General features: G+C 38.2%; 1 protein-coding gene across 5 annotated transcripts; it reads left to right on the top strand.

Moving 5' to 3' along the window:
- The first annotated feature begins 1507 nt into the window (after positions 1 to 1507).
- Positions 1508 to 26219, top strand: LOC109438109 (uncharacterized). Of its 5 annotated transcripts, none has more exons than XM_019717715.3 (6): positions 1521 to 1624; positions 3265 to 3356; positions 3936 to 3962; positions 8610 to 8736; positions 9027 to 9122; positions 22300 to 26219. In XM_019717715.3, exons 2-6 carry the CDS (start codon positions 3348 to 3350, stop codon positions 24813 to 24815), a joined length of 2775 nt encoding a protein of 924 aa, XP_019573274.2. In that variant the 5' UTR covers positions 1521 to 1624; positions 3265 to 3347; the 3' UTR covers positions 24816 to 26219. The 5 variants fall into 5 exon arrangements, with proteins under 5 accessions (XP_019573276.2, XP_074190904.1, XP_019573274.2 ...); XM_019717714.3 differs by having other exon boundaries at positions 3906 to 3962; XM_019717717.3 differs by lacking the exon at positions 3265 to 3356 and having other exon boundaries at positions 1508 to 1624.
- The last annotated feature ends 398 nt before the right edge of the window (positions 26220 to 26617 follow it).

Genomic DNA, 26617 nt, shown 5'->3' with positions numbered 1-26617 from the left:
ATCCGTACAATGGAATATTATCCATGGACTTTAAAAAAAAGAGCTATTAAGCCACGAAACGTCATGAAGAAAACTTAAATGTATATTTTAAGTGAAAGAAGCCAGTCTAAAAAGGTTACTTAGCATATAATTCTACCTATATGACATTCTGGAAAAGGTAAAATTATTGAGACAGTAAAAAGATGAGTGGCTACCAGGAGTTCAAGATTGGAAAGCAAGAGGGCAGTGGTTGGACAGACAGAGCATATGAGATTGTTAGGGCATGAAACTACTCTATGATAATGGAATGCTGAACATTATGCTAGATGACATTACGCATTAGGTAAAATCCATACAACCGTACAACACACAGAGTGACTGCTAATGTAAACTAGTTTGGACTTTAGCTATAACAGTAATAATATATCATTCCTTAATTGTACAAAATATACCACACTAAAGTAAGACGATAACAGCAGAAACTATGCTTGGGGTGATGAGAAGGGGTATTTGGGAATTCTTTGTACTTTCTGCTTAATTATTCTATAAACTTAAAATTGCTCTATAAAAGTCTACTAGAAAGAAAAATTATGTTATTGTGTCCATATAGCTCTAATTTGATGTATACGCACATTGAGTTTCAAGGACGGTTTATCTATGGACATGCAAAATTGATACAATAATAATTTTATTTAGGATTGCATGTGTTGTCAAGTGTTACTTGTGTCATTTGAACAGCTAGTTTATCACCTGCCCACCACCACCCTGCTGGTCACAGATGTTAGTTACTATTCTATGTTAATGCTGGCTCCATTTTGTAGTATCTATTGTATTACACAGCTGAGAAAGAGATGGTTGTGTTTGTGTACCTTTACTTCTCTTGACAGCTTGATACTTCTGGAGAGGCATTAAACTCTCTAACCTCACTCCATCCCCTCACATCCCAAGTATTTTCCTGCGTAGTAAAAAGAAATTAAAACACTCCGAATAGTAGAAATAATAAATAAGCGCCATATACATGTATTACATAGATTTCATAATTCTTAACTTGTTGCCATTATTTCCTTTCCCTAATTGCTTTGCTTAATTTTAAAAAAATAAATTACAAACTCGATTTCATAACTGTAAAGATACCAGTATATATCTTTAAAAAATAACAATTTCCAACATCGTCCAAATATTATCTCACCTTCCCAGGTAATGATTAATTTTCCTTAATATTTCTAATATCTAGGTCATATACATGTTTCCCCAATTTTTGGATCTTGAACCTGTTGTTTTTCCAACCAGGATCCGAGGGAGAATCACGTTGTGCAATGAGCTGTAAGGTCCTAAAGTTAAAGTCTAGCCCCAATCCTCCGTAGACCCTGGAAAATTTTCCAGGGATCAGGTCCAAATGTCGCGTCCTCCAACTGGCTAAAGAAGCTGAAACGCTTCAAAAATTACTTCCTGCGGTTTCAAGGTTTAATGGGAAATGTAGTCCTCAAAGTGTGGGCTTACTGCGAAGCGCTCCGGCAACGGGGCTTCGGCCGCCGCTCTGCGCATGTGCGCCCCAGTAACGCCTCCTCTTGTCCACTCGCTCGGGCCTGAGAGGCCTTCTCAGCGTCGCTGGATTTGTGCAGCAGCAGAGGCTGCGAACCCGGCGGTGAGTGCACTGGGCCCCTGCGGTCAGGTCGGCTGGTGTCTGGGTCACGGGAGGGGCAATCCCGGGGACCTCCAGTGTGTCCTCCCCTCCCCCTGCCCCGTGTGCGTGCGGGGTGGGCCCGGGCGGACCCGGCGGCGCAGTGGGGCTGAGCCCCGGTCAGGAGAAGGTGCTCGGTGCGGCGGGTGTGGGGGCTGCAGACGGCGGGAGGGGAATGCACCTTTATGACGTTCACATTAAACTTGAGGCTACTAATAGGGCATCGCATTGTGACTCTGAGAATTAGATAAGGTGTGATGTGCAATAAATACATTTTGTCAAATGCTTGTAATCACTGTGTAAAGTGCTACCAAAAGACACTTTGTTCCCTTCGTTTGTTTCATTTAACCGTCACAACAAGCCTACTTGTCAGTATAAACATGCCGTTTCCCACAGTGAAAGGACTTTCATGGGGTGAAATGATGTACCCCGAGGGCACAAGCTGGTAGGTGAGAGAGGTAGGACCAAAATACAGATTTTAACTACCCATCTCTTGCTCTTCCTAATATCCTCCCTGCCCCAAACCCAGAGCTCCAACCTTTGGGGCACTTAGCAGAGTAGCCTGTCCTCAAATTCCCAGAGACATCATTGTGAAGTAAATGCGGACAGAATCTTGCCACGTGGTAAACATATCCTGGGATGTGTGGGTTTTCTCCAGAGCCCCTGGGTGGGACTGTGAGGCTCTCGTGCCTTCCTGCACTGTCCAGGCTGCCTCCATCCTCAGAGGCCCAGTCTGACAAACCAGTGCAGTGCTGGCCGGTAGCAAGGTAATGCAAATGTAATATAAAAATATAATTTAGAAATGTTCAGTAACAAACAGTACAAAGAAGAGATGAAGCTGATTTTACTGATTCACTTAATGCAGTGCATTCAAAGTACTATTTTGACTCGTGGCACTAGCCACACTTCCGGTGGAGCAGCTGCGTGCAGGGAATGGGTACAGTGCTGCACAGTCCAGTTTTCATGAATTCCAAAAGGGTCAGGTTTAGGTGTTAGATAAAGGTTTCAAATGAAGTGAATTTGTTTCTCAGGCTCAGGTCCCAGCCCCTCTGGAGCAAAGTAACTCTTAAGTCAGGAAGAGGGAGGTGCCCCAGGAATAACTGCCCCTTGGGGGAACAGCTGTGCTGACAGACTTCTCACCAGAGCTGTAGAGTAGAGGCAGAAGTGTCTAGAAGGAGTAGGTCCTGATTTGCTCCACCAGAAGCAGTTCTTGATACCCGGGGAAGCCTGAGTCAGACTTGGGGTGTCACCACACCCAGAAGCCATCACAGACTGTGACGGTGGATACTGTGGACCAACTTGCAGAAGGTGGTACGTGGGGTTGAGAGGGATGGGTGCCTGCCAGGTGCACAGGAAAGGTCACCTGACTGGATGGCTGGTGAGGACTGATGTCCAGGGAAGGTGTAAGCAGCCAATGCTGACGAAATCCTAAACAGCACCTTATTTCCTTTGTTCTGTCCTCACTCTTTCCAGATTCTGAGCTGCTCTCACACCATGTCCATCCCCTCATGTTGTATCTAAACTTACGCTCATGCTCCCTCTTTCCTGAACGTGGAGTTAACAGAATCAGAGTACAAGAAGGGTTTTCTATATTTGCCACTTAGGGAACCCCCAAAATATTGGGCCCGCAGTGAATGATTTTTGTAGTCACGCCGGGCAGAACTGAACAATAAGCACACGGCTGTTTATGTCACCGGTAAGTTCCATAAACATCTTAACAGTTGGTTTTTAGAAACCACAACCAATTTAGAACAAAAGTTAAACAGTATACTTCTTGTATAAATTATCCCATCTTTATTTTAGTTGTCTGGGGAAACTGTAATTCAAGGTGTAAAGACAACAAGAACTTGATGAACAATCCAGCCAAGAGTCCTGGATTGACATTAGTTTTAATGAAGGTAGGGGGACTTCTGGCAGATCTGAATTTGTTTAACCAGCCCTCTGTTTTACTTACTTTTTTTTTTTCAATTAGTCAGAAGGGGACATCAATTGTGAATTCCTTGACAAAAAGCAGTTGACCTCCCTCGGTGAAAATGCAAGGTGAAGCCCACGTGCTCATATCAGAGATGCACGTGAGCAGGTGGTGCTGCTTCTTCCTGTTCCTTCTCCAGAATGTCAGAGGGACGTGCTCTCACATGGAGGCTTTTCCTCCAGGTGGTATTAGGAGATTTGTAGGCAGGTGAATATAGGAGTTGTAAGGAAGACCAGGTTTCTCATGACCCCATTTCACTTTCCTCCTCACCAGTGGAACCTTCAGTTTTTCATCTTCTTCCAGGAGCAGCAGAAAATGAACATGGCTCAGGTGAGTTCAGTTGTCAATACCCTGTTTATTAGTGGAAATTATAAAGGCTAAACTGTCTCTGTGTTAACATGGAAAAGTAGAAATAGAGATGGATGAGATGCAGTCAGAGAATTTGTAAAAATAACAGCAAAGGTAGCACATGGAAATATGCAGATTCTGTGATCCTACAAATTTACCAAATTGGAGCTTGAAATTTATTTTTGAGATTGTTCATGTATGTCAGTGTCAGAAAATACTTCTTTAAAGGCTGACATTGGTGAGAAGATAAAACAAGCTATTTCCTTATAGAATGTAAAGACAATTGAAGATAAAAAATATCTTTGTTGATTTCAAGTAGGTGATTTAGTTAACAGCTTTGCAGTAATAATCCTAAAATAATACAGAAATTTGCCTCTACTTGTTCTGCAATAAAAATAGGAAACTTAATGCTAACTATATACTTGGTCAATACTATTTTTCATAAACTCAAGCACGGGTTTAATTAAGACATTTTTGTGATGAATCAACTTGAATATCCTTTAAATTACTCTGCATAAATATTTCGAGTACCCATAATATTTAGGTTGCTCAGTAGACAGTTTAAAATTCTATTCTCTTTCACATATTCCAACACTTCCCACTCATACTTTAAACTTCTGCTTGATGCCTTGGTTTCTCTCCCCACTTGCCTGTGATCTTGTGATCAGAGACTTGATTATAATCAAATCCATTGGGGCTTGTCTAATCCTTTCCTTACTTGACTTTTCTGTATCAGTTGTCTCTTCTTCTCGCCTCTTTCCTTCTGGAAAGTTTGTCTGTTAGTGTCTGTGACACCCTTCACTGGCACTGCCCTCACCCTGCTGCCATCTTCATGGAGTCGTCATCTCTCCCTTGTCCTTACACGGCTCACCCACAGTTTCCATCCTTGGTCCTTTAGTCTTCTTTGTTGTCCTGTAAGGACTTCATCCTGTCTCATTTTTTTTCAAACAGCTTTATTGAGATTCATTCATGTACCATGCCATTCACCCATTTAAAGTGTAAAATTCAATAATTTTTAAAAGTACTCACAAATATATGCAAACATCACCACAGTCAATGTAGAGCATTTTCATCACCATAGAAAGCAATTCTGTAAACTTTACTGTCCCATCATCCTGTTTCCCCCTCCTAAGCCCCAAGCAACAACTAATCTACTTTCTTTCTCCACAGATTTGCAGAACTACTTTCTATGTTATTTCATATAGGTCAGTTTTGCCTTTGACATATTGTGTTTTTGTTTATTTTTCAAGGTTACAATTTTTACGTTTTTGCTGGGTATAGATTTCGTGGTTGACAAGAATTCTTTCTCTGTAGCTGTTGAAGTCTCTTTCACCACTTTGAATAGGTCACCTCACTGCCTCCTGTCCTCCATCGTTCTGATTAGACATCAGCTGTTACTGCTGTTGCACATGATGAGTCACGTTTTCTTGCTGCTTTTAAGATTGTCTGTCTTTTTGACGGATTGATTATCTGTTTCAAGGTATGGCTCTCTTCAAGTTTATCCTACTAGAAGTTTGTTGAATATCTTGGATGTGTAAATTAATGTTTTTCATCAAATTTGAAGACTTCTTGACCATTACTTTTTAAAATATTCCTTCAATCTATTTCTCTTTTCTGTCTGGGACTCTCATTGTGCATTTATTTGTAAACTTCATGCTATCCCGTAGGTATCTTTTATCATTGGTTTTCCTTTCTGTTTCGTACACTGCATAATTTTAGTTGACATATACAGTTTGTTCATTCTTTCACATGCTCAAATCTGCTCTGGAATTCCTCTAGTGAAAGTTTTGTTTCAGTTATAGTACTTTGCAATTCTTGAGTCTCTATTGGGTTCCTTTATATAATGAATATCTCTTTATTGATACTTTTTATTTAGTGAAATATTGTTCTTATACTTGCCCTTACTCGTTAGATGACCTTTCCTCAAGGTCAACTTCTTTGACCGTATTTAAAACAGCTGATTTAAAGTCATTGCCTAGTAAGTCCAACATTTGCTTCCTCAGGAGCAGTTTCTATTGATAACACTTTTTCCTGCATGTGGTCTTCTTTTTTCTCCTTGCTTGGCAGTTTTTGTTGTTGTTGTTGTTGTTAATAATTGGATGTTTCAAATAAAATAATGTGGCAACTTTAAAAATCAGAATTTCTCCCCTCCATAGGGGTCATTCCTGAAATGTATTTGTTTAGTGACATTTCTGAACTAATTCCATGAGCCTCTATTTCCTGTGCTCTGTCGCAGTTGAAGTCTCTTCATAAATTTCCTTCAATGCCTGGAATCAGTACGTGTCCCAGTCTTTGCTCTGTGCATGTCAGGCATTCCTTCAGCGGTCAGTCAGGCAGTTCACAAGTCTGCAGTAACCTTCACTTCCTTCTTATGCCAAAGCTCATGGTCACCTAGAGGTGACAGCTTAGGGTCATCTCACGTGTTTTCTGAGCATGATCTCATCCCTGGGTATATGTACAGCTCTATTCTTCTATGTAGCCTTGTAAATTCTAAGAAATATATCAGAGCGTTTCAAAATCTTAATTAACATCCCATTCCCCAGCATTTTCTCTTAAGCTTCTCGATTCTGCCATTTTTTGGCCCTGCTGTTATCCAGCACCTCAGATAGCCACTAAGTTAAACACATGCCTTTAAATGTTTTGGATTCTGAGGATGAGGCTTTTCACACATACTGTGTGAATCTCAAGTTACAGACACTAGTTTAGTTCAAATAGAGATCCTTCTAAGTAGGCTCTTTCAGAGAATCACCAACAGGTAAAATGACTCCAGCTTTATGGGAATGACGCTTTCATGGAACTTGAACGCAGTTCTGCCCCACCTGTAGTTGCCAGGCTGCTGGCTGCAAACCTTTGGTTCTCAAACTACCGCAGAGTTTGATTGGAATAGAGTAAATTAAAAGGATACAATGTCACTGTTTTTACTGTAATTCATTTTTCTTGCATATTTCTACAGATTGCCTTTGTTCTATGCTTTTTTCCAGGTGTTTTTTTTTTTCCATTGTTTCTGTAGTGGAGAGAATTTTCTAGGATCCCTACTTCAACATTTTCACCACTGTCACTTATTAGCTTAATTTATTTTAATCGAGTTTATTTTTATTAAACCAGATATTCAACATAAAACAAAAATAGAAAAGAATAACATTTCTTACTAATTTTTTTGTTTCGGAAAATATAAATTTTCTTTATTTTTTTAGATGAATGAAAATGAATTTAATGAAATGTGTTCCTGTTGTATTATTCATTTGTTTTAGTTCACTGCTACTAGCACTGAGCTGCACAGAGAGAAGGTTTTCACTCAGTAACACTGAAGACTTAAATGAACATATAAGTGGATACATAACACTGGAAAAAAACTTGTGTCTGTCCCCTATCTGTTAATCTGCTTTTTATTTTATATTTTCATTGTGATAAGAACAGTTGACATGAGATCTGTTCTCTTACAAATTTTTATGTGTCCAATTCAGTATTGTTAACTAGCAGCACAAGGTTGTATAGCATTTCTCTACAAATTAATATTTTTCTCAAGTGAAATTTTATATGGCAGCTCCCCACTTCTCCCTTCTCCCAGCCCCTTTGAAGTCTGTTGGTATGGAAACTTTCCCTTTCTCAGTTTCCAAGACTCTGACCTCTCACGGTTCTGTTATGACCTTTTAGAAAAGTTCTTCTCTGGCTTTGTGAGCTGTAGGTTTTCTTCCTGGCTCTTTAATATCCACGGTCCCTCCAAGACTGGTTTTGGTACTGTGCTTTCCGCCATCCCAGTGTGCTCAAGGTGCTGTCTGATGGCCTCTGAAACCTTCACTTACCACCCAAATCGCTCCTAACTCCTTAATGCTTGTCTTCATCCTGGACCCCCCTCTGTGTTCTACAACCATGTGTGTGCTAGTTTAAGGGACAGTTCCAGCTTCATGTTCCACAGACATTCGGTAGCAACAAGACCAGATCTGTCTCACTGAAAATCTACCACTGTTTTTTCATTTTATGTCCCCATATCAGTCTTTGCCCCCAGCATTGAAGAAGCTGCTCATGTTGCTTGACTGGGTAGCTGTATAAGAAAGTAGTTACCACATTGGGTGCTGCCTCTGCTCTGTGGTTCCATCCCTACCTTATATCCACTGCTGTTACTTCACTGTACACAGTTGTCTTATACAGGTTCTGTGATTCCAAGGCCTTGGTAAGTTGTGCTTTGCTCTTCATAAGCTCTAGATTTATATATTGTATGTTCATTTAGACAGAAGTTCAGTCGTGTATGTTATCTCCTGAGCTTCCATGTACCCCTTCCATGGCTCCCAGCATTGTTGGTAGTGGTGTCTATGGAGGGATTGAAAGTGCTGGAATTCTCTAGGATCGTCCCTTGGGATGTAGAAGAAGAGTTGTAGGAAGTCTGTTTATACTGAAATTGTTTTGCCTTAAAAAAACCACAATTCATAAATATATAGAAATTAATTATGGTATATTAAGAAGCTTTTTAACTAATTGAGAAACTCCAAAGTTTAAGACAATTTAAGTAAAAAATAGACATGCTTTATATCTATTTCTTTTAGAGCCTTAAGCGTAAGCAGGAAATAGTAGTTCAAAGGTATTTGCTCTGTCACCTAATTCTGAACTTTTGAACAAAATGTGTTACCACAGGGATCCCTGTCATTCGAAGACGTGACTGTAGAGTTCACCCAGGAGGAGTGGCCGTACCTCGGCCCCGCTCAGAGGGCCCTCTACAGAGATGTGATGCTGGAGAACTACAGCCACCTGGTCTCCGTGGGTGAGCAGACCTTACCATCTGACTCCCTGTGGAATACAATTCCTTTTTTTAAATTATCAAATCACATGCACCTTCTATAGAGATTAACGTTATTCAGGCTTTTGATTACATGGCCGAGGTAACTGAAACCTTTAGAGAAACAGAAACAATGTTTGTGTCATTACTTTCCCATTGAAAATAGTAAACGGGCGCTTTCATTTTGCTGTTGCTGCTGCATCTTTCTTCACAGTCAGAAACCAGAAAGCCCATGGATCGAGTCTACATATCCCTTCAAATTGTTATGTTCACAGGGTATTGCATTACCAAACCCCAGGTGATCTTCAAGTTGGAGCAAGAGGAAGAGCCCTGGTCCTTAGAGGAAGAATTCCTAAACGAGAGGTACCCAGGTGAGTGAGCACGGACAGAAGGAATCTCCAGGGGTAGTTAGACCTTAGAGGGAAACACTTCTGACAGTTGTTTTTCTCTTTAAACAGCTTTATTAAGATGTAAGTCACATATCACACAATTCATGCATTTAAGGTATATAGTTCACTGGCTTTTAATATATTCATAGGTATATATAAACATCACTACAGTCAGTTTTCTTCACCTCAGAGAGAAACCCCATACCGTTTAGCTGTCAGCTCCCTATGTCCTGTCCCCTCTAGCCCTAGCAACCATTGATCTTTCTATCTCCGTAGATTTGGCTATTCTGGGCATTGCATATAAATGCTATTATACTTTATGTGTTCTTTGGTTATTGGTTTCTTTCACTTTGCATTACAAGGTTTATATTATTGGATGTATTAATACTTCATCCTTTTAATTGTAAAATAATATTTCATTGCCTGGATATACCACATTTGTTTGTCCATTGATTTGTTGTTGAACATTTGGGATTCTACCTTTTGGCTATTATTGAGTAATGCTGATACAATCATTATTTACAATTTTTTGCATGTTTCCTTGTAGTTCATAGCTAGGAGTGGAATTGCTGGGTTCTCTGGTAACTCTGAGGAACTACCAGGCTGTTTTCTTGAGTTGCACCATTTTATATTCCTAATGACAGAGTATGAGGGTTCTGATTCCTCCACATCTTCACTAGCACTTACTATCTGACATTTTGATTGTAGCCATGCTAGTGGATGTGAAGTGCTATATCATTGCTGTATTAGTCAGCTGGGCTGGCATAACAGAATACCATACCCTGGGTGGCTTAAATAACAGAAATTTATTTCTTATAGTCCTGGAAGCTGAAAGTCTAAGATCAGGGGGCCAGTATGGTTGATCTCTGGTGAGGCATCTCTTCCATTCCATCGTAGGGAGCATCACACACACTATAGTCAGACTGCGGGCAATGTAGACACTCCACTTCACATAACATGTACATCTTAGGGTGTGAGAGGAAGCCAAAGTACCCGGAAAAACCCCACGCAGACATGCAGAGAACATGCCAACTCATCGTGGAAAGTGGCCCTGGCTAGGAATCGATTTTTTTGTTCTCATCAATGTTGCCACGAAACAAAATTTAATGAAAAGAAATTATTTGAGGACCTGCTATACTTCTTCTGATAAAGTAAGAAACATATGGATATTAAATAAGTATTCCTGTAGAGAATATAAATGATATTTGTATTAAAGTAAGACATATATTTATATATGTATATGCTGAAATCAAAGGACAAGCCTTTCAAATTCCCAAGGAACAATACGATTGTAAAAATACAGTTTTAGTCTAAATGAATACAGTAAATCCAACTAATTAGAATCACTGCAAATAATATTCTCTCAGCATACTTTGATAAATCTAGTAATTAATGATAAAATGAGTAAAAAAAAAAACTTTCAATATGGAAGTGTAAAAAATTATCTTTTAAACAAAGTATAACAAAGGAAATCCCAAAATTGCATGACATTTATAAAATAAGAATAAACGTGCATATTTGAAACCTTAGGATATACCTAAATTAGTGAATAAAGGTAAATTTTTAGCATTGTATTTATATTAATAAATTAAGTAAGAACAATAACAAAAATACTAATGAAAGGAGAAGAATTTAAAAGTGAAAATAATAAACTGGGAAACAAATTGTAGAATGTTCTTAGTATGAAAAACAATAAAATGGGTAAAACTTTAGCTTATGCTAACAAAGACAAAAGAAAAGCACTTTTTATATTAAAAAATTCAAGTGGGGATCCATTTGTAAACATTTAATGCATTAGCAAACTAAATCCAATTAATAAAATACAACGAACTTGCTCTACCACATATCAAGGATTTATGTAAATCTCTGAGTAGTTAAGTATTGTGCAGCTAGGAGTGGGATAGTTTAATAAATTAGTGAAACAGAAAAGAAAGCTTAAGAAAAACATGCTTTATAGACAATTGGTTTTTGACACATGGCACTATCCCTACAGAACAGTGGGGAAAAAATTCTGAGGAACCTTATGGATCAAAACCAAAAAACTGAATTCAGGTACCTAATCACCTGGTTTTCAAGGCAAAACTAGAGAGATTCTATATGATGATCAGGAAAACGTGTTCATGAGTGTGCTGAGGGAAGGAATTAATAAGATACAAAAAGGCTTAACCAGGGGAAAGATGGGGTAAATATATTCCTTCCTACTTCACCCACTAAGTTCAGTTAAATGTGTACTTGTACACGTAGTACATCTATACATATAGGTGTGAGTGTGTGTGTGTTTATATATATATATACATATATATGTATATATATATGATAAGATTCTGAAAGATGGAAAGAAAAGTGAAGATGAGTTAGGGACGTTGGCACCTGATGAAACACTGGGTGCCACTAGGAGGCCTGTGGGGGCCTGCTCTCACCCCTGCCCAGTGTTAAAGTGGCATCTTCTCCAAGTAGGGAACCTGGACTTCTCTCCTCACTTGGCAGTAGTGAGGCTGCACCCCACTTCTGTTGGCGTGGTTTCAGAGGAGGCTGGCTAAAACTGAACATCAACTTTGATACAGTCCAATTCTTTAATTTTCTCTAAGGACCATGGTTTTGTTGTCTGGTCTAGAAACATCAGAATTCAAAGGAACACAGATTATTCCTGTGTTTTTTCCTAGAATTTTTTAAATTTCACATGTTATGCTTTGTGATCTATTTGGTGTTAATTTTTTAGAAAGTGTGAGATATATGTCAAGTTTAAATTTTTGAAGCGGGAGTCCAGTCATTTACAACCATATGTTGGAAACATCATCGTTTTGCCATTGAACAGCATTTCAAAACCTGAGAAAACAGATGGGAATATTTGCATATTTCTGCATATGTATATATTTTACATAATTCTGTAAGTCTAAGATTATATATTTCTGTGGCATCTCTAGTCTTTTGATTCACCTACATATCCTTATGCCAATAGCACATTAACTATATAACGCTAGCTTATTCATTAATTCTTGAAATCACGTAGCGTGAGTCCACCAACTTCCATCTGTATCAGTTTTGTTTTGCTTTTTTTTTAAAGATTTTATTGGGGAAGGGGAACAGGACTTTACTGGGGAACAGTGTGGACTTCCAGGCCTTTTTTCCAAGTCAAGTTGTTGTCCTTTCAGTCTTAGTTGTGGAGGGCGCAGCTCAGCTCCAGGTCCAGTTGCCGTTGCTAGTTGCAGGGGTCACAGCCCACCATCCCTTGTGGGAGTCGAGGAATCAAACTGGCAACCTTGTGGTTGAGAGCCCACTGGCCTATGTGGGAATCGAACCGGCAGCCTTCGGAGTTAGGAGCATGGAGCTCTAACCACCTGAGCCACCGGGCCGGCCCTGTATCAGTTTTAAAATGAGCTTCTTCATTTGTCCATAAAAGCATCCTGGCCTTTCAGCATTGAAATCTATAGATCAAATTGAAGATAACTGACATCTTAATAATGTTTGGCCTTCCAGTCCGTAAATAACATATACCTCTCCATTTATTTAGGATTTCTTTAATTACAATTTGTTTCAACAGGAGGTTTCAGTACAGAGATACCTAGTGGTGTGTGTGTGTGTGTGTGTGTGTGTGTGTGTGTGTGTGTGTGTGTGTATATGTGTGTACTCGTGTGTGTGTATGGGCAGTTGTGCGCTATGGTAAATTATGATTATCTGATTTCAAATTCCAGTTGATCATATTTGTTATATTATTGGACTCTGTATATTGGCTTTGTATTTTGCCTTTGCTAAAAACACTTACTACTTAAGGAGCTTTTCTGAAGATCTTTTTGTGATTTTTCTGTGTAGACTTCCCCTGTATCTTTCATTTTTATTCTTGTCATATTTCATTGGTTGGAACTTCCACTACACGCTTAAGGAGAAGTGCTAAGAGTAAACAGTTCTGTCTTTTTTCTCAATCTTAGGGTTAAAGCATTCAGTCTCAGCTTTTTGTAGATTCGTTGTACTAGGTTAATGAATGAATTTTGACTTTAGTAAAATAATTTTTTACTTTATATGATTGTGTGGTTTTAATTCTTTAGACTGTTTATATGATGGATTAACTTTTTTTTTTTTATGGATTAACTTTTAAATATGTGAACAGTTTGCATTCTTGGGATGAATCCCACTTGTTCCTGATTTATTATTTATATTTACATATTGCTGTGTGCTTTTTTTTTTTTTAGTAAGTGACAGAATTTATTTACCGCCAGTGCGCTCTTTTTCTATTTTTTTTGTTTGCTTGTTTCAGGTGCATGAAACACTGTAAGAGTTACACATTTATCATTTATATTCCTCACACAGTGATAACCTCCCTTCACCCCATCCACTACCCTCTGACATTGCATACAGCCATTACATTTCTACTGTCTCTATTCTTAATGCTGTACTCTGCTTCTTGTAAATATATATATATATATATATATATATATATATATATATATATATATATATATATATATAAAATTGTAGTTAACATTATTGTTCAGCTTCAGGTGTACAGTGCAGTGATCAGGCATCTACATCATCCCTGAGGTGGTCTCCCTAATGAGACAAGTGTCTATCAGATACCCTATAAAATCTTTACATTATTGATTACATTCCCCAAATTGACTTTTGTATCCCTGTGGCAATCTTGTGGTTACTGATTGTGCTTTCTAATCCCCTCACCTTCCCCCTTATCCCCACCCCGCCTCCCATCTAGCAACCCTCAGTTTTTCCTCTATATCTCTGAGACTGTTTTTGAATATTTAATTCATTTATTCTTTTATTTGATTCCACATATAAGTGAGATCATACGGTATTTGTCTTTCTCTGTTTGATTTATTTCACTTAACATAATGTTCTCTAGGTTCACCCATGTCATTGCAAATGGCAAGATTTCATTCTTCTTTATGGCTGCATAATACTCCATTGTATAAATGTACCACAGTTTCTTAATCCAGTCGTCTACTGATGTGCATTGCGGTTGTTTCCATGTCTTGGCTATTGTGTATAATGCTAAAATAAACACAGGGGTGCATAAATTTTTTTGAATTAGAGTTTTGGATTTCTCCAGATAGATACCTAGGAGTGGAATTGCTGGGTCATAAGGTAGTTCCATTTTCAGATTTTTGAAATACCTCCGTATTGTTTTCCATAGTGGCTGCCCAATCTGAAATCGCACCGACAGTGCACAAGCGTTCCCTTTTCTCCAAATCTTCACCAGCACTTGTTTGTTGATTTATTGATGACAGCCATTTTGACTGGGGTGAGGTGGTATCTCATTGTGGTTTTTATTTGCATTTCTCTAATGATTAGTGAGGTTGAGCATTTTTTCATATGTCTGTTTGCCATCTGTATGTCCTTTTTAGAAAAATGTCTCTTCATGTCCTCTGCCCATTTTTTAATTGGGTTGTTTGTTTTTTTGGAGTTGAGTTGAGTGAGTTTTTTATGAATTTAGAATATTAACCCCTTATCGGATATATCTTTGGCAAATATCTTCTCCCATTCAGTAGGATCCCTTTTTGTTTTGCTGATGATTTCCTTTGATGTGAAAAAGCTTTTTAGTTTGATGTAATCCCACATGTTTATTTTTTCGCTTACTTCCCTTGCCTCAGGGGATAGATCAGTTAAAATCTTACTCCAGGTAATGTCTGTAAAGTTTCTTCCTATATTTTCTTCTAGGAATTTTATGGTTTCAGATCTCACATTTAAGTCTTTAATCCATTTTGAATTTATTCTTGTATATGGCATAAGGAGGTGGTCCAGCTTCATTTTTTTGCATGTGTCTGTCCAGGTTTCTCAGCACCACTTATTGAATAGACTATCTTTACTCCACCATAAATTCTTGCTTCCTTTGTCGTAGATTAAACGACTATATAGGCATGGATTTATTTCTGGGCTCTCTATTCTGTTCCATTGATCCATATGTCTGTTTTTATGCCAGTACCATGCTGTTTTGATTACTGTAGCCTTGTAGTATAATTTGATGTCAGGTATCGTTATATCTCCCACTTTGTTCTTATTTCTCAAGGTTGCCGAGGCTATCCGGGGTCTTTTATGGTTCCATGTAAATTTTAGGATTATATGTTCTAATTCTGTGAAAAATGTCCTTGGTAGTTTGATAGGAATTGTGTTGAACCTGTATGTTACCTTAAGCAGTAAGGACATTTTAACAATGTTAATTCTTCCTATATATAGCATGGTATGTGTTTCCATCTATTTGTATCTTCTTTAATTTCTCTCTTCAGTGTCTTATAATTTTCTGAATACAGAACTTTTATTTCTTTCATTAAATTTATTCCCAGGTATTTTATAGTCTTTGAAGCAATTGTAAATGGGATTGTTTTCTTAATTTCTCCATCTGATATTTTACTATTGGTATATACAAATGTAACTGATTTCTGAATATTAATTTTGTATCCTGCTACTTTACTAAATTCATTTATTAGTCTAATAGTTTTTTGGTAGAGTCTTTAGGGTTCTCTCTATATAGTATCATGTCATCTGCATATAATGACAATTTTACTTCCTTCTTACCAATTTGGATGCCTTTTATTTCTTTTTCTTGTCTGATTGCTATGCCTAGAACTTCCAGCACTATGTTGAATGGAAGTGGAGAAAATGGGCAACCTTGCCTTGTTCCTGATCTTAAGGGGAATGGTTTTAGCTTTTCCCCATTGAGAATGGTGTTAGCTGTGGGTTTATCATATGTGGCCTTCATTATGTTGATTTATGATCCCTCTATTCCCACTTTCTTAAGAGTTTTTATCATAAATGGCTGCTGGGTTTTGTCAAATGCTTTTTCTGCATCTATTGATATCATATGATTTTTATTTTTCATTTTGTTAATGTGGTGTATCACATTAATTGATTTGCAGATGTTGAACCACCCTTGCATACCAGGAACGAATCCCATTTGATCATGGTGTATGATCCTTTTAATGCATTTCTGAATTCTGTTCGGTAATATTTTGTAGAGGATTTTTGGATATATGTTCATTAGAGATATCGGCCTGCAGTTTTCTTTTTTTGTAGTGTCTTTGTCTGATTTTTGGATCAGGGTGATAGTGGCCTCATAAAAAGTGTTTGGGAGCCTTCCCTCCTTCTGGATTTTTTGGAAGAGGTTGAGGAGATTAAGTCATAATTCTTTTTTAAATGTTTTGTAAAATTCACCTATAAAGCCATCTGGTCCAGGGCTTTTCTTTTTTGGGAGATTGTTGATTATTGATTCAATTTCCCTGGTGGTAATCAGTCTATTCAGGTTTTACGTTTTCTTGAGTTAGCCTTGGGAGGTTGTATGCTTCTAAAAAATTGTCCATTTCTTCCAGGTTGTCAAATTTGTTGGCATATAGTTGCTAATAGTAATTTCTTAAAATTATTTTTATTTCAGTGGAGTCTGTTGTCACTTCTCCTCACTCATTTCTCATTAATTTGGGTCCTCTATATCTCTTTCTGATGAGTCTGGCTTAAGCTTTGTCGATTTTGTTTATCTTCTCTACAAAAAAACTCTTGGGTTCATTGATCTTCTGTATTGTTTTTCTGATTTCTATTTCATTTATTTCCACTCTGATCTTTATAAAGTCTCCTTCCTTATACTCCCTTTGGGCGTGTTTGCTGTTCTTTTTCCAGATCCCTTTAGTGTGAAGATAAACTATTGATTAGTGATTTTTCTTGTTTCTTTAGGTAAGCCTGTGTTGCTATGAATTTCCCTCTTAGTACTGCTTTCACTGCATCCCATAGATTTTGGGTCATTGTGTTTCCGTTTTTGTTTGTCTCGAGATATCTTTTGATTTCTTCCTTGATCTCATGGTTGACCCATTCGTTATTCAGTAACATGTTATTCAACCTCCATGAATTAGTGTGTCTTCCATTTAATTCCTGTAGTTGATTTCTAATTTCATAGCACTGTGGTCAGAGAAGACAATTGGTATGATTTCAGTTTTCTTAAATTTATCAAGACGTTTTTTGTGGCCTAATATGTGCTCTATCTTGGAAAATGTTTCATGTGCACTTGAGAAGAATGTGTATTCTGCGGCTTTGGGGTAAAATGCTCTGAAAATATCGATTAAATCCAAGTGGTCCAATGTGTCATTTAAGGCTGTCGTTTCCATACTGATTTTCTGTCTGGAGGACTTGTCCCTTGTTGTCAGAGGTGTGTTGAAGACCCCTACTATGACAGTGTTACTGTTGATCTCTGTCTTTATGTCAGTCAGTATTGTTTTATATATTTAGGTGTCCTATGTTCAGTGCATAGATGTTTACTAGGGTTATGTTCTGTTGTCGGATCAATCCCTTTATTGTTATCCCGTTAGTGCCCATCATTGTCTTTTAATATATTCTTCATAAAGTCTGTTTTGTAAGATATAAGTATTGCATCTCCAGTTTTTTTCTCATTTCCATTTGCATGAAATATCTTACTCCAACCCTTCACTTTCAACCTGTGTGTGTCTTTTGATCTGAGGTGAGGCTCGTGTATACAGCATATACAAGGATCTTGCTTTCTTATCCACTTAGCCACCCTGTCTTTTGATTGGCACATTTAATCCATTTACATTTAAAGTGATTATTGATAGGAACATAGTTATTGCCATTTTTTTTTTTTTTTGTAGTTAGATTGTTTTCATCTTTCTTCTGTTTTCAGAAGAAATTTAATTATTTCTTTTAATATTTCCTGCAATGCTGGCTTGGTGGTAATAAATTCCTTTAGCTTATTCTTTTCTGGGAAGCTCTTTATCTCTCCTTCAATTTTAAATGAAAGTCTTGCTGGATAAAGTGATCTAGGTTGTAGGCCTTTGTTTTCCATCACTTTGAGTACCTCCTGCCACTCCCTACTGGCCTGCAATGTTTCTGTAGAAATGTCATTTGATTGTCTTATAGGAGTTCCCTCTTATATAACCTGCTGTCTTTCTCTTGCTGCTTTTAGGATTCTCTCTTTGTCTTTAACCTTTGCCATTTTAACTATAATGTGTCTTGGTGTGGACCTGTTTGGGTTTATCCTGATTGGAACTCTCTGCATTTTTTGGGCTTGTATGTCAGTTTCCTTCATAAGTTTGGGAAGTTTTCGGACATTATTACTTAGAATATGTTCTGAGTCCCTTGCTCCCTCTCTTCACCTTCTGGTCTCTTAAACCATTTTCATTATTTTTAATTCTTTTTTCTTTTTGTTCCTTTTGAGTGATCTCTGCTATTTTGTCTTTTAAGTTGCTGATTCGATCCTCTGCCTCATCTAACCTGCTGATAATTCCTTCGAGTTATTGTATTATTTAGTTCTAACTGGTTGTTCATTATGATTTTTCTATCCTTTATGTCATCACTAAGCTCCTTAAACATTCTTATCATCAGTGTTCTGAACTCTGTCTCTGACAGGTTGGTTACCTCTATTTCATTTGGTTCCAATTCTGGAGGTTTCTTCTGTTCTTTTATTTGGGACATGTTTCTTTGTTTCCCCATTCTGGCTGACTCTGTGTTTGCTTCGATGTATTACATAGATCCCATAGGGTTCTTGGTTTTTGCTGGTTATCTTATGCAGTATGTGTCCTTTATATTTGACTTGCACCACTTCTTTCTTCTCCTGTGCGTGTGCTCCAAATGTGACTTTTGTGTTGTGTATATTGTCCTATTAAAATTTATCTTTAATTGCTTTTGGCTTGTCAGTTGATCTTTAATTGCTTTTGGATTGACTCCTAGGCTGACTATTTCTGAGACTTGGCTTTACCCACAGTGGATGTTCTGCTGCGTGAAGGTAGACCACTTAATGAGGCTTGGCCCCTATGGGCTCTTGTCCTTCTAGAGAATTCCCTCTGGATGTGTCACTTGTAGGTCAAATCCAGTAATACTCTGGTTTAGTCTGGAGTTGGCCTCTGGGTGTGTTGAATCTTGTGCCTCTTGAGCTAGGCCCTGGAGTAGGGCAATTTCAGAACAAAGCAAATCACCAAGCATAGCAACAACAACAATAACAACAACAAAGAAAAAACCAAATACAGTCGCATGTAGAAACAACCGATAACCCACACTCAACACAGGCAAAAATATCAAATATACAAAAACAAAACAAAACAAAACAAAAAAAGCAGTGCCAGTCTTCGCTTAAGCCCACCAAGTAATCTCCAGGTTGTCCTCTGCTGTACCAGAGTCCTCTGCGTCTTGTGCAGGCAGAGCTGGTCACCTGGTGCCCAGAGTGTCCCTGGGACTGCAGTTTTAGATAAGTGGAGCTATAGGGTCTTCATGGTGGTTTTTGCAAAGTCAGTGCAGTTTCTGCTCTTGCCTGCACATATGCACACTGAGAGTAACACAGCCAGCCCTGTGCCCAGGTCTTCTGAGTCTTAGGGCACTTCTTCTGTGTGTGTGTGTGTGTGTGTGTGTGTGTGTAGGGCGGGAGATTTCTGAGCTGCTGAAAGCCCAGAGCTGTGTCTGCCATCTACTGCTGACCCCTCGGAGTGTCTCCGTAGTTGTAATTGCCCTGCCCTATGCAGGCCAGAAAAGGTGGGGCTGGGTATGGAGGAGTCTTCTCTCCCAGCCCAGCAGTGTCACACTCTTCCCAGCCTCTTCCCTGGGTCAGAGCTGCAAGCTGGGTCTTCCCAGATCCTGAGTGCTACAGCTACTCTGTAATCTGACACTACTCAGTTCATGGGCAAGCTTGAGTCTCTGGAAGGGCTGGGGTAAGATTGGGAGAGTGGTGGGAGGGGTCCAGGTTTACGTCCTTTGTCCAATCTAGTGCCCAGCTGGAGGTCTCAGCCGAAGTTACTGCCTCAAGTGCTGGATATGCTGCTGTCTTGGCAGGAGAGATCAGCTGTGGGGCACAGGGAAAGAGCCCACCTCCTGGCTCTTGTGGTCTCTTGTCCTGGGACCCCCTGTGTCTCTGTAGACATGGATGCGGGCCACAGTCTCCACTCATCTCCCTTCGCTCTTCCCCTGCTCGCCCAATTTGCCCACCTTCAAGTAATCCTCGTATGAGTCTCTTGGCTGTTCTGTGTGATGAGTAGAGAGTCTTTTGATGGGTTATAGATTTTCAATTTGTGGTAAGTTCCAGAGAACTCAAGAAGACCGCCTCGTTGCTGCCATTCCTATGACATCATCCCCCCATTGCTGTGTTCTTTTAGCTTCTATTTTTTAGTGTTTTTATTTTTATGTCATGGGGAATATTGTATTCGTCTGTAGGTTTCTGGGTTGTTTTTTTTTTTTTTAATTTTCTTTTGTTTTGCTGTGAGGATAATACAGGCCTTATAAAATAATTTAGGAAATATGCCCACATCTTGAATGTTCTTGAGCAGATTATGTAAAATTGATATTATTTCCTCTATAAATGTTTGCTTGAATTCACTAGTTAATACCATGTAGTCCGGGACCTGCTTTTTTTTGACTACATATTTTTGACCGCATATTCAATTTTTTAAATAGATCTACATGAGTGACTTTGGTACTTTTTTGTTTTTAGGAAATTTGTCCATTTTGTGTAAATTTTCAAATTTATAGCATAGAGTTTCTCTTAATATTTTTTATTATCTCTGTAATATCTGTTGTTTCAGTACTTATATCCTGTCTTGATTTTATTTCTGATATTGATCATGTGTCTTCCTGTTTTTTCTGTGTTGGTTTTTATCATTGTCAGTTTTTTTTTTAATCTTTCCATAGAAGTAAGCTTTGGCTTGATTGATTTTTTTTTGTTTTCAGTTTCATTTTATTCTCTAATCTTTATTATTTTCTTCCTTTTCTATTCATTAGGTTTGCCCTCTCTTTGTATAGTTTCTTAAAGTGGAAGCGTAGCTAACTAATGAGAGGTCTTTTTTTCCTAATGTGATAGATTTAAGCTGTAAATTTATCTCTGAGTACTATATTAGCTGCATGCCACAAATTTCTGTGTTTTGTACAGTTTTTTGTTTTCGTTTACATCAAAATCTTAATGTTCTGTGAGACGTCATCTTTGACACGTGGTTTAATGGAACTGTATTAACCTACAACTATTTTGTATTTTTCCAGGTAACTTAGTGTTACTGATTTCTAGTATAATTTCTCTATGGCTTGAAATCATACTCTATGTGATTTCTCTTCTTTATAATTGTAAAGATTTGTCTTACTGCCCAAAATGTGGTCTGTTTTGATGAACACTTCATGTGCATTTGAGAATAATGTGGATTCAGCTTCTTTTTAATATATTGTGCCTTTAGGTTTTGAGAGCATGGCTTTTACAAGTGCTGCTTCATCTCTTCTAGCTGCATATTGGGCCTACTGTATCTTCCTGTCTCTTTTTTTAACTGTGCTTTTTTTGTTTTCCTTTTTATTTTCCTACATGCTATGAGTTGGCCAGGAGTGCCCTAAATGAACAGATGTGTTGCTCTTGCCCATGCAGATTTCATAGAGTAGATAGGAGTATGTTTCCAGGTGGAATTTTGGTGGTGACATCTTCCAGACATCTTCCAGATGTCTGAATGGGAATTTCTGAATGGAAATTTCTCAGGATTCTTCATGATCTTTCCGATGAGTTCTTGGTTTGCCTCAAGGATAGTTTTGAAAGTGTGTACGAATCCTTTTCTATCTGTATTGCAACCACAGAGAAAAGTTTTTGTTTGTCTTTTTTTTGTGTGAGGAGGTTGGCTTGAGTATGATGGATAGTGTCAAAAAGGTTTTCTCTTCTATTAGAGCACCTTTTTCTCAGATCTTTAGCTGGATGAAATAGGCTTTTCTTGGAGGTCTTTTGTCTCTGCCTCTTGTTGGCTTTGGATTGCAAGTTTCTCTAGCACTTGAGCACCCCATATAAGATATATGGGAAGCAGAAAGCAAATTGGAATTCTTTTCCATGTCATTTCTTAAGTCCAGGAGTCCACCGTCTTTCCACTGTGCAGCATCTTCGTTTCATAAATTTTTTGTTCCCCCATGGATTTCCAGTTGTAAGAGGGAGGACTTGAGAAGAATGGGGCTGCTCCGTCTTGGACAGCACTGGAAATAACTCGTTTTTTTCTTTTAAAACATAAGTAAATAAATAACAACATGGATGGTGTAGAGAGAGATAAACAGAGACAGACACTGACTGTGTCTGTCTTTCTGTCTGTGTGCATGAATTCTTAATTTTGGAAACATGAACTGAAACTTTATAACACATGACAAAACATTTGGCTATAAGCTCCTCTCAATAAGAAATGTAAGATTCATATGCTGTTTTCCATTTTTGTCATTTTAGGATATTACCAAGTTGATGTCCACATTGAGGGGAACCGGGAAAATCAAAAGAAACCTCCGTGGCAAGTAATATTCAGTGATAACAACACACTGAGTAAGAAAGGGCAGAAAGTTTTAGGAAAACCAGTTAATTTGGATTTAACTCCACATTTTTCAGGAAAAATGCCCTGTAAATGTAACTCTTGTAGAATGAATTTGCCACTTGTTTCTGAATTAATTGTTAGTGATACAAACTGTTCAAGAAAGAAGGCTGATTACATGAATGTGTATGAAAAGTTGCAGCTTGATATTAAACATGAGAAAATTCATACTGGAGATCGGTCTTGCAAATATAATAAAAATGGGAAAGCTCTCAGTCATACGAATAATCATCAGAAATTTCAAACTCTGGAGCAGCCTTTTGAATGCAATGAACTTGGAAAATTTTTACATGATGAGACTGTTCTATGTGTTACACCTCAGAGTTGTCTAACAGGGGAGGAACCTTGTCAGGATGATGAATTTAGGAAAAACTGTGATAAAGCAGTTGTATTTAACCAAATGAGAGCTGGCACAAAAGAGAAATGCTTTGATATTAATGACTATGGGAGATCCTGTGACAAAACCGCCATTGTGGAATACAGTGAAGTTCACAGGGCTATGACAAACTATGAATATAATGAAAGTGAATATAACTTCAACAGGCATTCACCCTGCACTCAACCTCAGCAAACTGTCATAAGACAGGGTGCTTTTGAAAGCAGTATATGTGAAGAAAACTTGAACCAGAGCTCAGTCTGCTTAGTACATCAGAAGATACAAACTGGAGATAAGTTCTATGTTTTTAATGGATGTACAGATGCCTTCTGCCAGGAATTAGACTTTACAGTGCACCAGAGGACTCAAACAGAAGAGAAATTCTACAAGTGTGGTAAATATGGGGAATATGGTAAATATGGGGAATGCTCGTATCAAAATTCACTTCTCAGTGTACATCAGGAAAGTTACACAGGAGAGAAGTCATTTGAAAGTAATGAATGCAGGAAATCCTTTTGTTCAAATTCACTCACTATTCATTATCCTGCTGCTCATATAAGGGTCAATCTCTGTGAATGTAATGAATGTAGGAAAACTGTCTGTCAGACGTCAAACCTCAGTGAACATCTGACAGTTCACACAAAGAAGCAACCTTATGATAACAATGGATGTGGGAAATCTTACAAGAAATCTGCCCTCTTAGTACACCAGAGAATACACACAGAGATGAAACCCTATCAAAGTAATAAATATAGGAAATCAATCTCCAAGATGGCACAGCTCAAAGAACCTCAGAGAATTCACACAGGAGAGAAACTCTATGAATGTACTCAATGTGGGAAAACTTTCTCCAAGACATCACATCTCGGAGCACATCGGAGAATTCATAGAGCAGAGAAACCTTATACATGTAATGAATGTGGGAAAACTTTTTCTCACAAGACACACCTCAGTGCACATCAGAGAATTCATACAGGGGAGAAACCCTATGAATGTACTCAATGTGGGAAAACTTTCTCCCAAAGGACACACCTGTGTACACATCAGAGAATTCACACAGGGGAGAAGCCCTATGGATGTAATGAATGTGGGAAAACTTTTTCCCAGAAGACACACCTCAGTACACATCAGAGAATTCATACAGGTGAAATACCCTATGCATGTAGTGAATGTGGGAAAACCTTCTCCCAGAAATCATACCTTAGTGGACATGAGAGAATTCACAAAGGGGAAAAACCTTACGAATGTCATGAATGTGGGAAAACATTTGTCTATAAAGCAGCCCTCATAGTCCATCAAAGAACTCACACAGGAGAGAAACCCTATGGATGCAGTGAATGTGGGAAATCTTTCTCCCAGAAGTCATATGTCAGTGCACATCAGAGAATTCATACCGGGGAAAAACCTTATGAATGTAGTATGTGTGGGAAAGCTTTTGCCCATAATTCAACTCTGAGAGTACACCAGAGAATCCATACAGGTATAAAATCCTATCAATGTAATGAATGTGGAAAAACTTTCTCCCAAAAATCACACCTATGTGCACATCAGAGAATTCACCGAGGGGAGAAACCTTATGGATGTAGTGAATATGGGAAAACTTTCTATAAGACATCACACCTTAGAGCACATCTGAGGACTCGCACAGGGGAGAAACCCTATGAATGTAGTATATGTGGCAAACTTTTTGCCCGTAATTCAAACCTTAGAGTACATCATAGAATTCACACAGGAACAAAACCCTATGAATGCACTGAATGTGGGAAAACTTTCTCCCAAAGGACACACCTGTGTGCACATCAGAGAATTCACACAGGGGAGAAACCCTATCAATGTAATGAATGTGGGAAAGCTTTTGCCCAAAATTCAACTCTCAGAGTACACCAGAGAATTCATACAGGGGAGAAACCCTATGAATGTAATGAATGTGGGAAAACGTTTGTCCGTAAGACAGCTCTTAGAGTACATCACAACAGAATCCACACCAAAGAGAAAAAATAATAAATCTGGGATATCCTAAAGGAACTCACAACACAGTGGAGAAGCTCATGGCATATGGACTGGCAAGTTGTTTAAATATTTATTTTTGTGCTAGGCACATAGCCTGTCTAAATTTCCCAGTCCAGGTGGGGCTGGTCATGGAATATGATGCTGTTACATTTAAGCTAAATCGGACCTTAAAAAGTCACCTTGTATTGTTCCTGTCTGTGTTATACTGGAATGTAGAAATTTCCATGGCAGACTTTGGTGCTGTGTATTGAACATAGAACAGCAGGTTTAAAAAGCTAGAGTCTGAATAATTGGGTGAATCAGAATCCCCCACTGACAGATCTTCACCAGTTTGTTTTGTTTGTTTTTTGTTTGTTTGTTTGTTTGTTTGTTTGGCAAGATTTAAGTTTCTGCTCTGTTGAGCTCTTAAAGATTTGTGTCTGTTGTTTAAATGCATGTAGTTTAGGCAACTCTGTTAAAGGGGTATGAAATGCTATAAATATAGTAAATGTCAGAAGACCTATCAGGAGTCAGCTTATCATTGTACTTCAGAGACTTCACATGAGAAAGAAAACTGTCAATGTTCTGAATAATTAGAAGACTTCGTTAAAAATCAGAGAAATCTGAAGGAAAAACAAAAGCCTTTACCGCCAAGTAAACTTCACTAAACATGAAATAATTAAGATTATGCTAAAACCTTGTATTTTGATAACTGTAATTTTTGAACATATACTGTTTGCATCAGAGAATTTTTTAAGGACATGTATCAATAAATTCTTCACCTAGAATTGATGTACCAAAACTTGTGATTTATATGTAATACTATGTTTTATAGTAAATACAGAAGAAAATATTTACATATGCACAAACACTGTGGAAAGTGAAGTTTTAAAGATGGAAGAATAATGTGAACTCTGTGGACAACACCAATAAATGTTTGTGACTAGTATGTGAGCTATGTGGTACATCGGTATGAGAATGTAACAGATTTCATTACTGCTTCTAGTAGGAGGCAGTAGCCAAAACTGCTCTGGACCTGGTCACTTTCTTTTGAGTGATAGTCTATGTGCTGCTTCTCTTGGCTTCCCTCAGCTTAGTGCTGTTAGACTTTCATCTGCCTGCTCTGTCTGAATATCAGTCTGGCCCTGTGTTTCTAGGACTTTATCAATCCATGAGATTTCTCAAGGATTCTTTGTGTGTGTATGTATGCGTGCACGCACGCGCGTGTGTGTATGTAGTGGATGGTGATTCTTACATGCTCTTTGGCCTTCATTTTACGCCTGCTAGTGGTTCATTTTGTGCTAATTAAATAGGAAGTCTTTGGGAGACAGGGGCTTATCACTTTGTGAGGGGTGTAAATGTCTATTACATTGTTTTGTGTACCTGAAGTTAATTAAATAAATAAATAAAAAGCAAGTTGTCTTAGCCCCCTTGTTTACACGTAGCCTGACAATCCTGTCTAGGATTTTTGCAAGCCCATGATGCTTGCTCACACTGCAACATTGCAAACCAGTTAATTTCTACCATTCTTGGATAGCAAGGTTTAGAATTGGAATAAAATCAGGGCTACTTTCATGTCAGAAGCACCACACTGGTATTGAAAAACACTCAATTTGGGGAAACAATGTAGTATAGTCTTAACCAAAGAAATACTTTGTCAGTCTGTCATCATTTCAGGCTACATGGTTTGGTCAGCACTGAGAAGTAACTGAAATTCTCCTTTTTAAAACCTGGACCATTGGGCCGGGCCGGTGGCTCAGGCGGTTGGAGCTCCATGCTCCTAACTCCGAAGGCTGCCGGTTCGATTCCCACAT

The sequence above is a fragment of the Rhinolophus sinicus genome, chromosome 17 (assembly GCF_057876585.1).
Source record: "Rhinolophus sinicus isolate RSI-liver-muscle chromosome 17, RSI-T2T, whole genome shotgun sequence".
Lineage (NCBI taxonomy): Eukaryota > Metazoa > Chordata > Mammalia > Chiroptera > Rhinolophidae > Rhinolophus > Rhinolophus sinicus.
The sequence above is the reverse complement of the archived record's forward strand: the minus strand, read 5'-3'. Positions and strand labels throughout refer to the sequence as shown.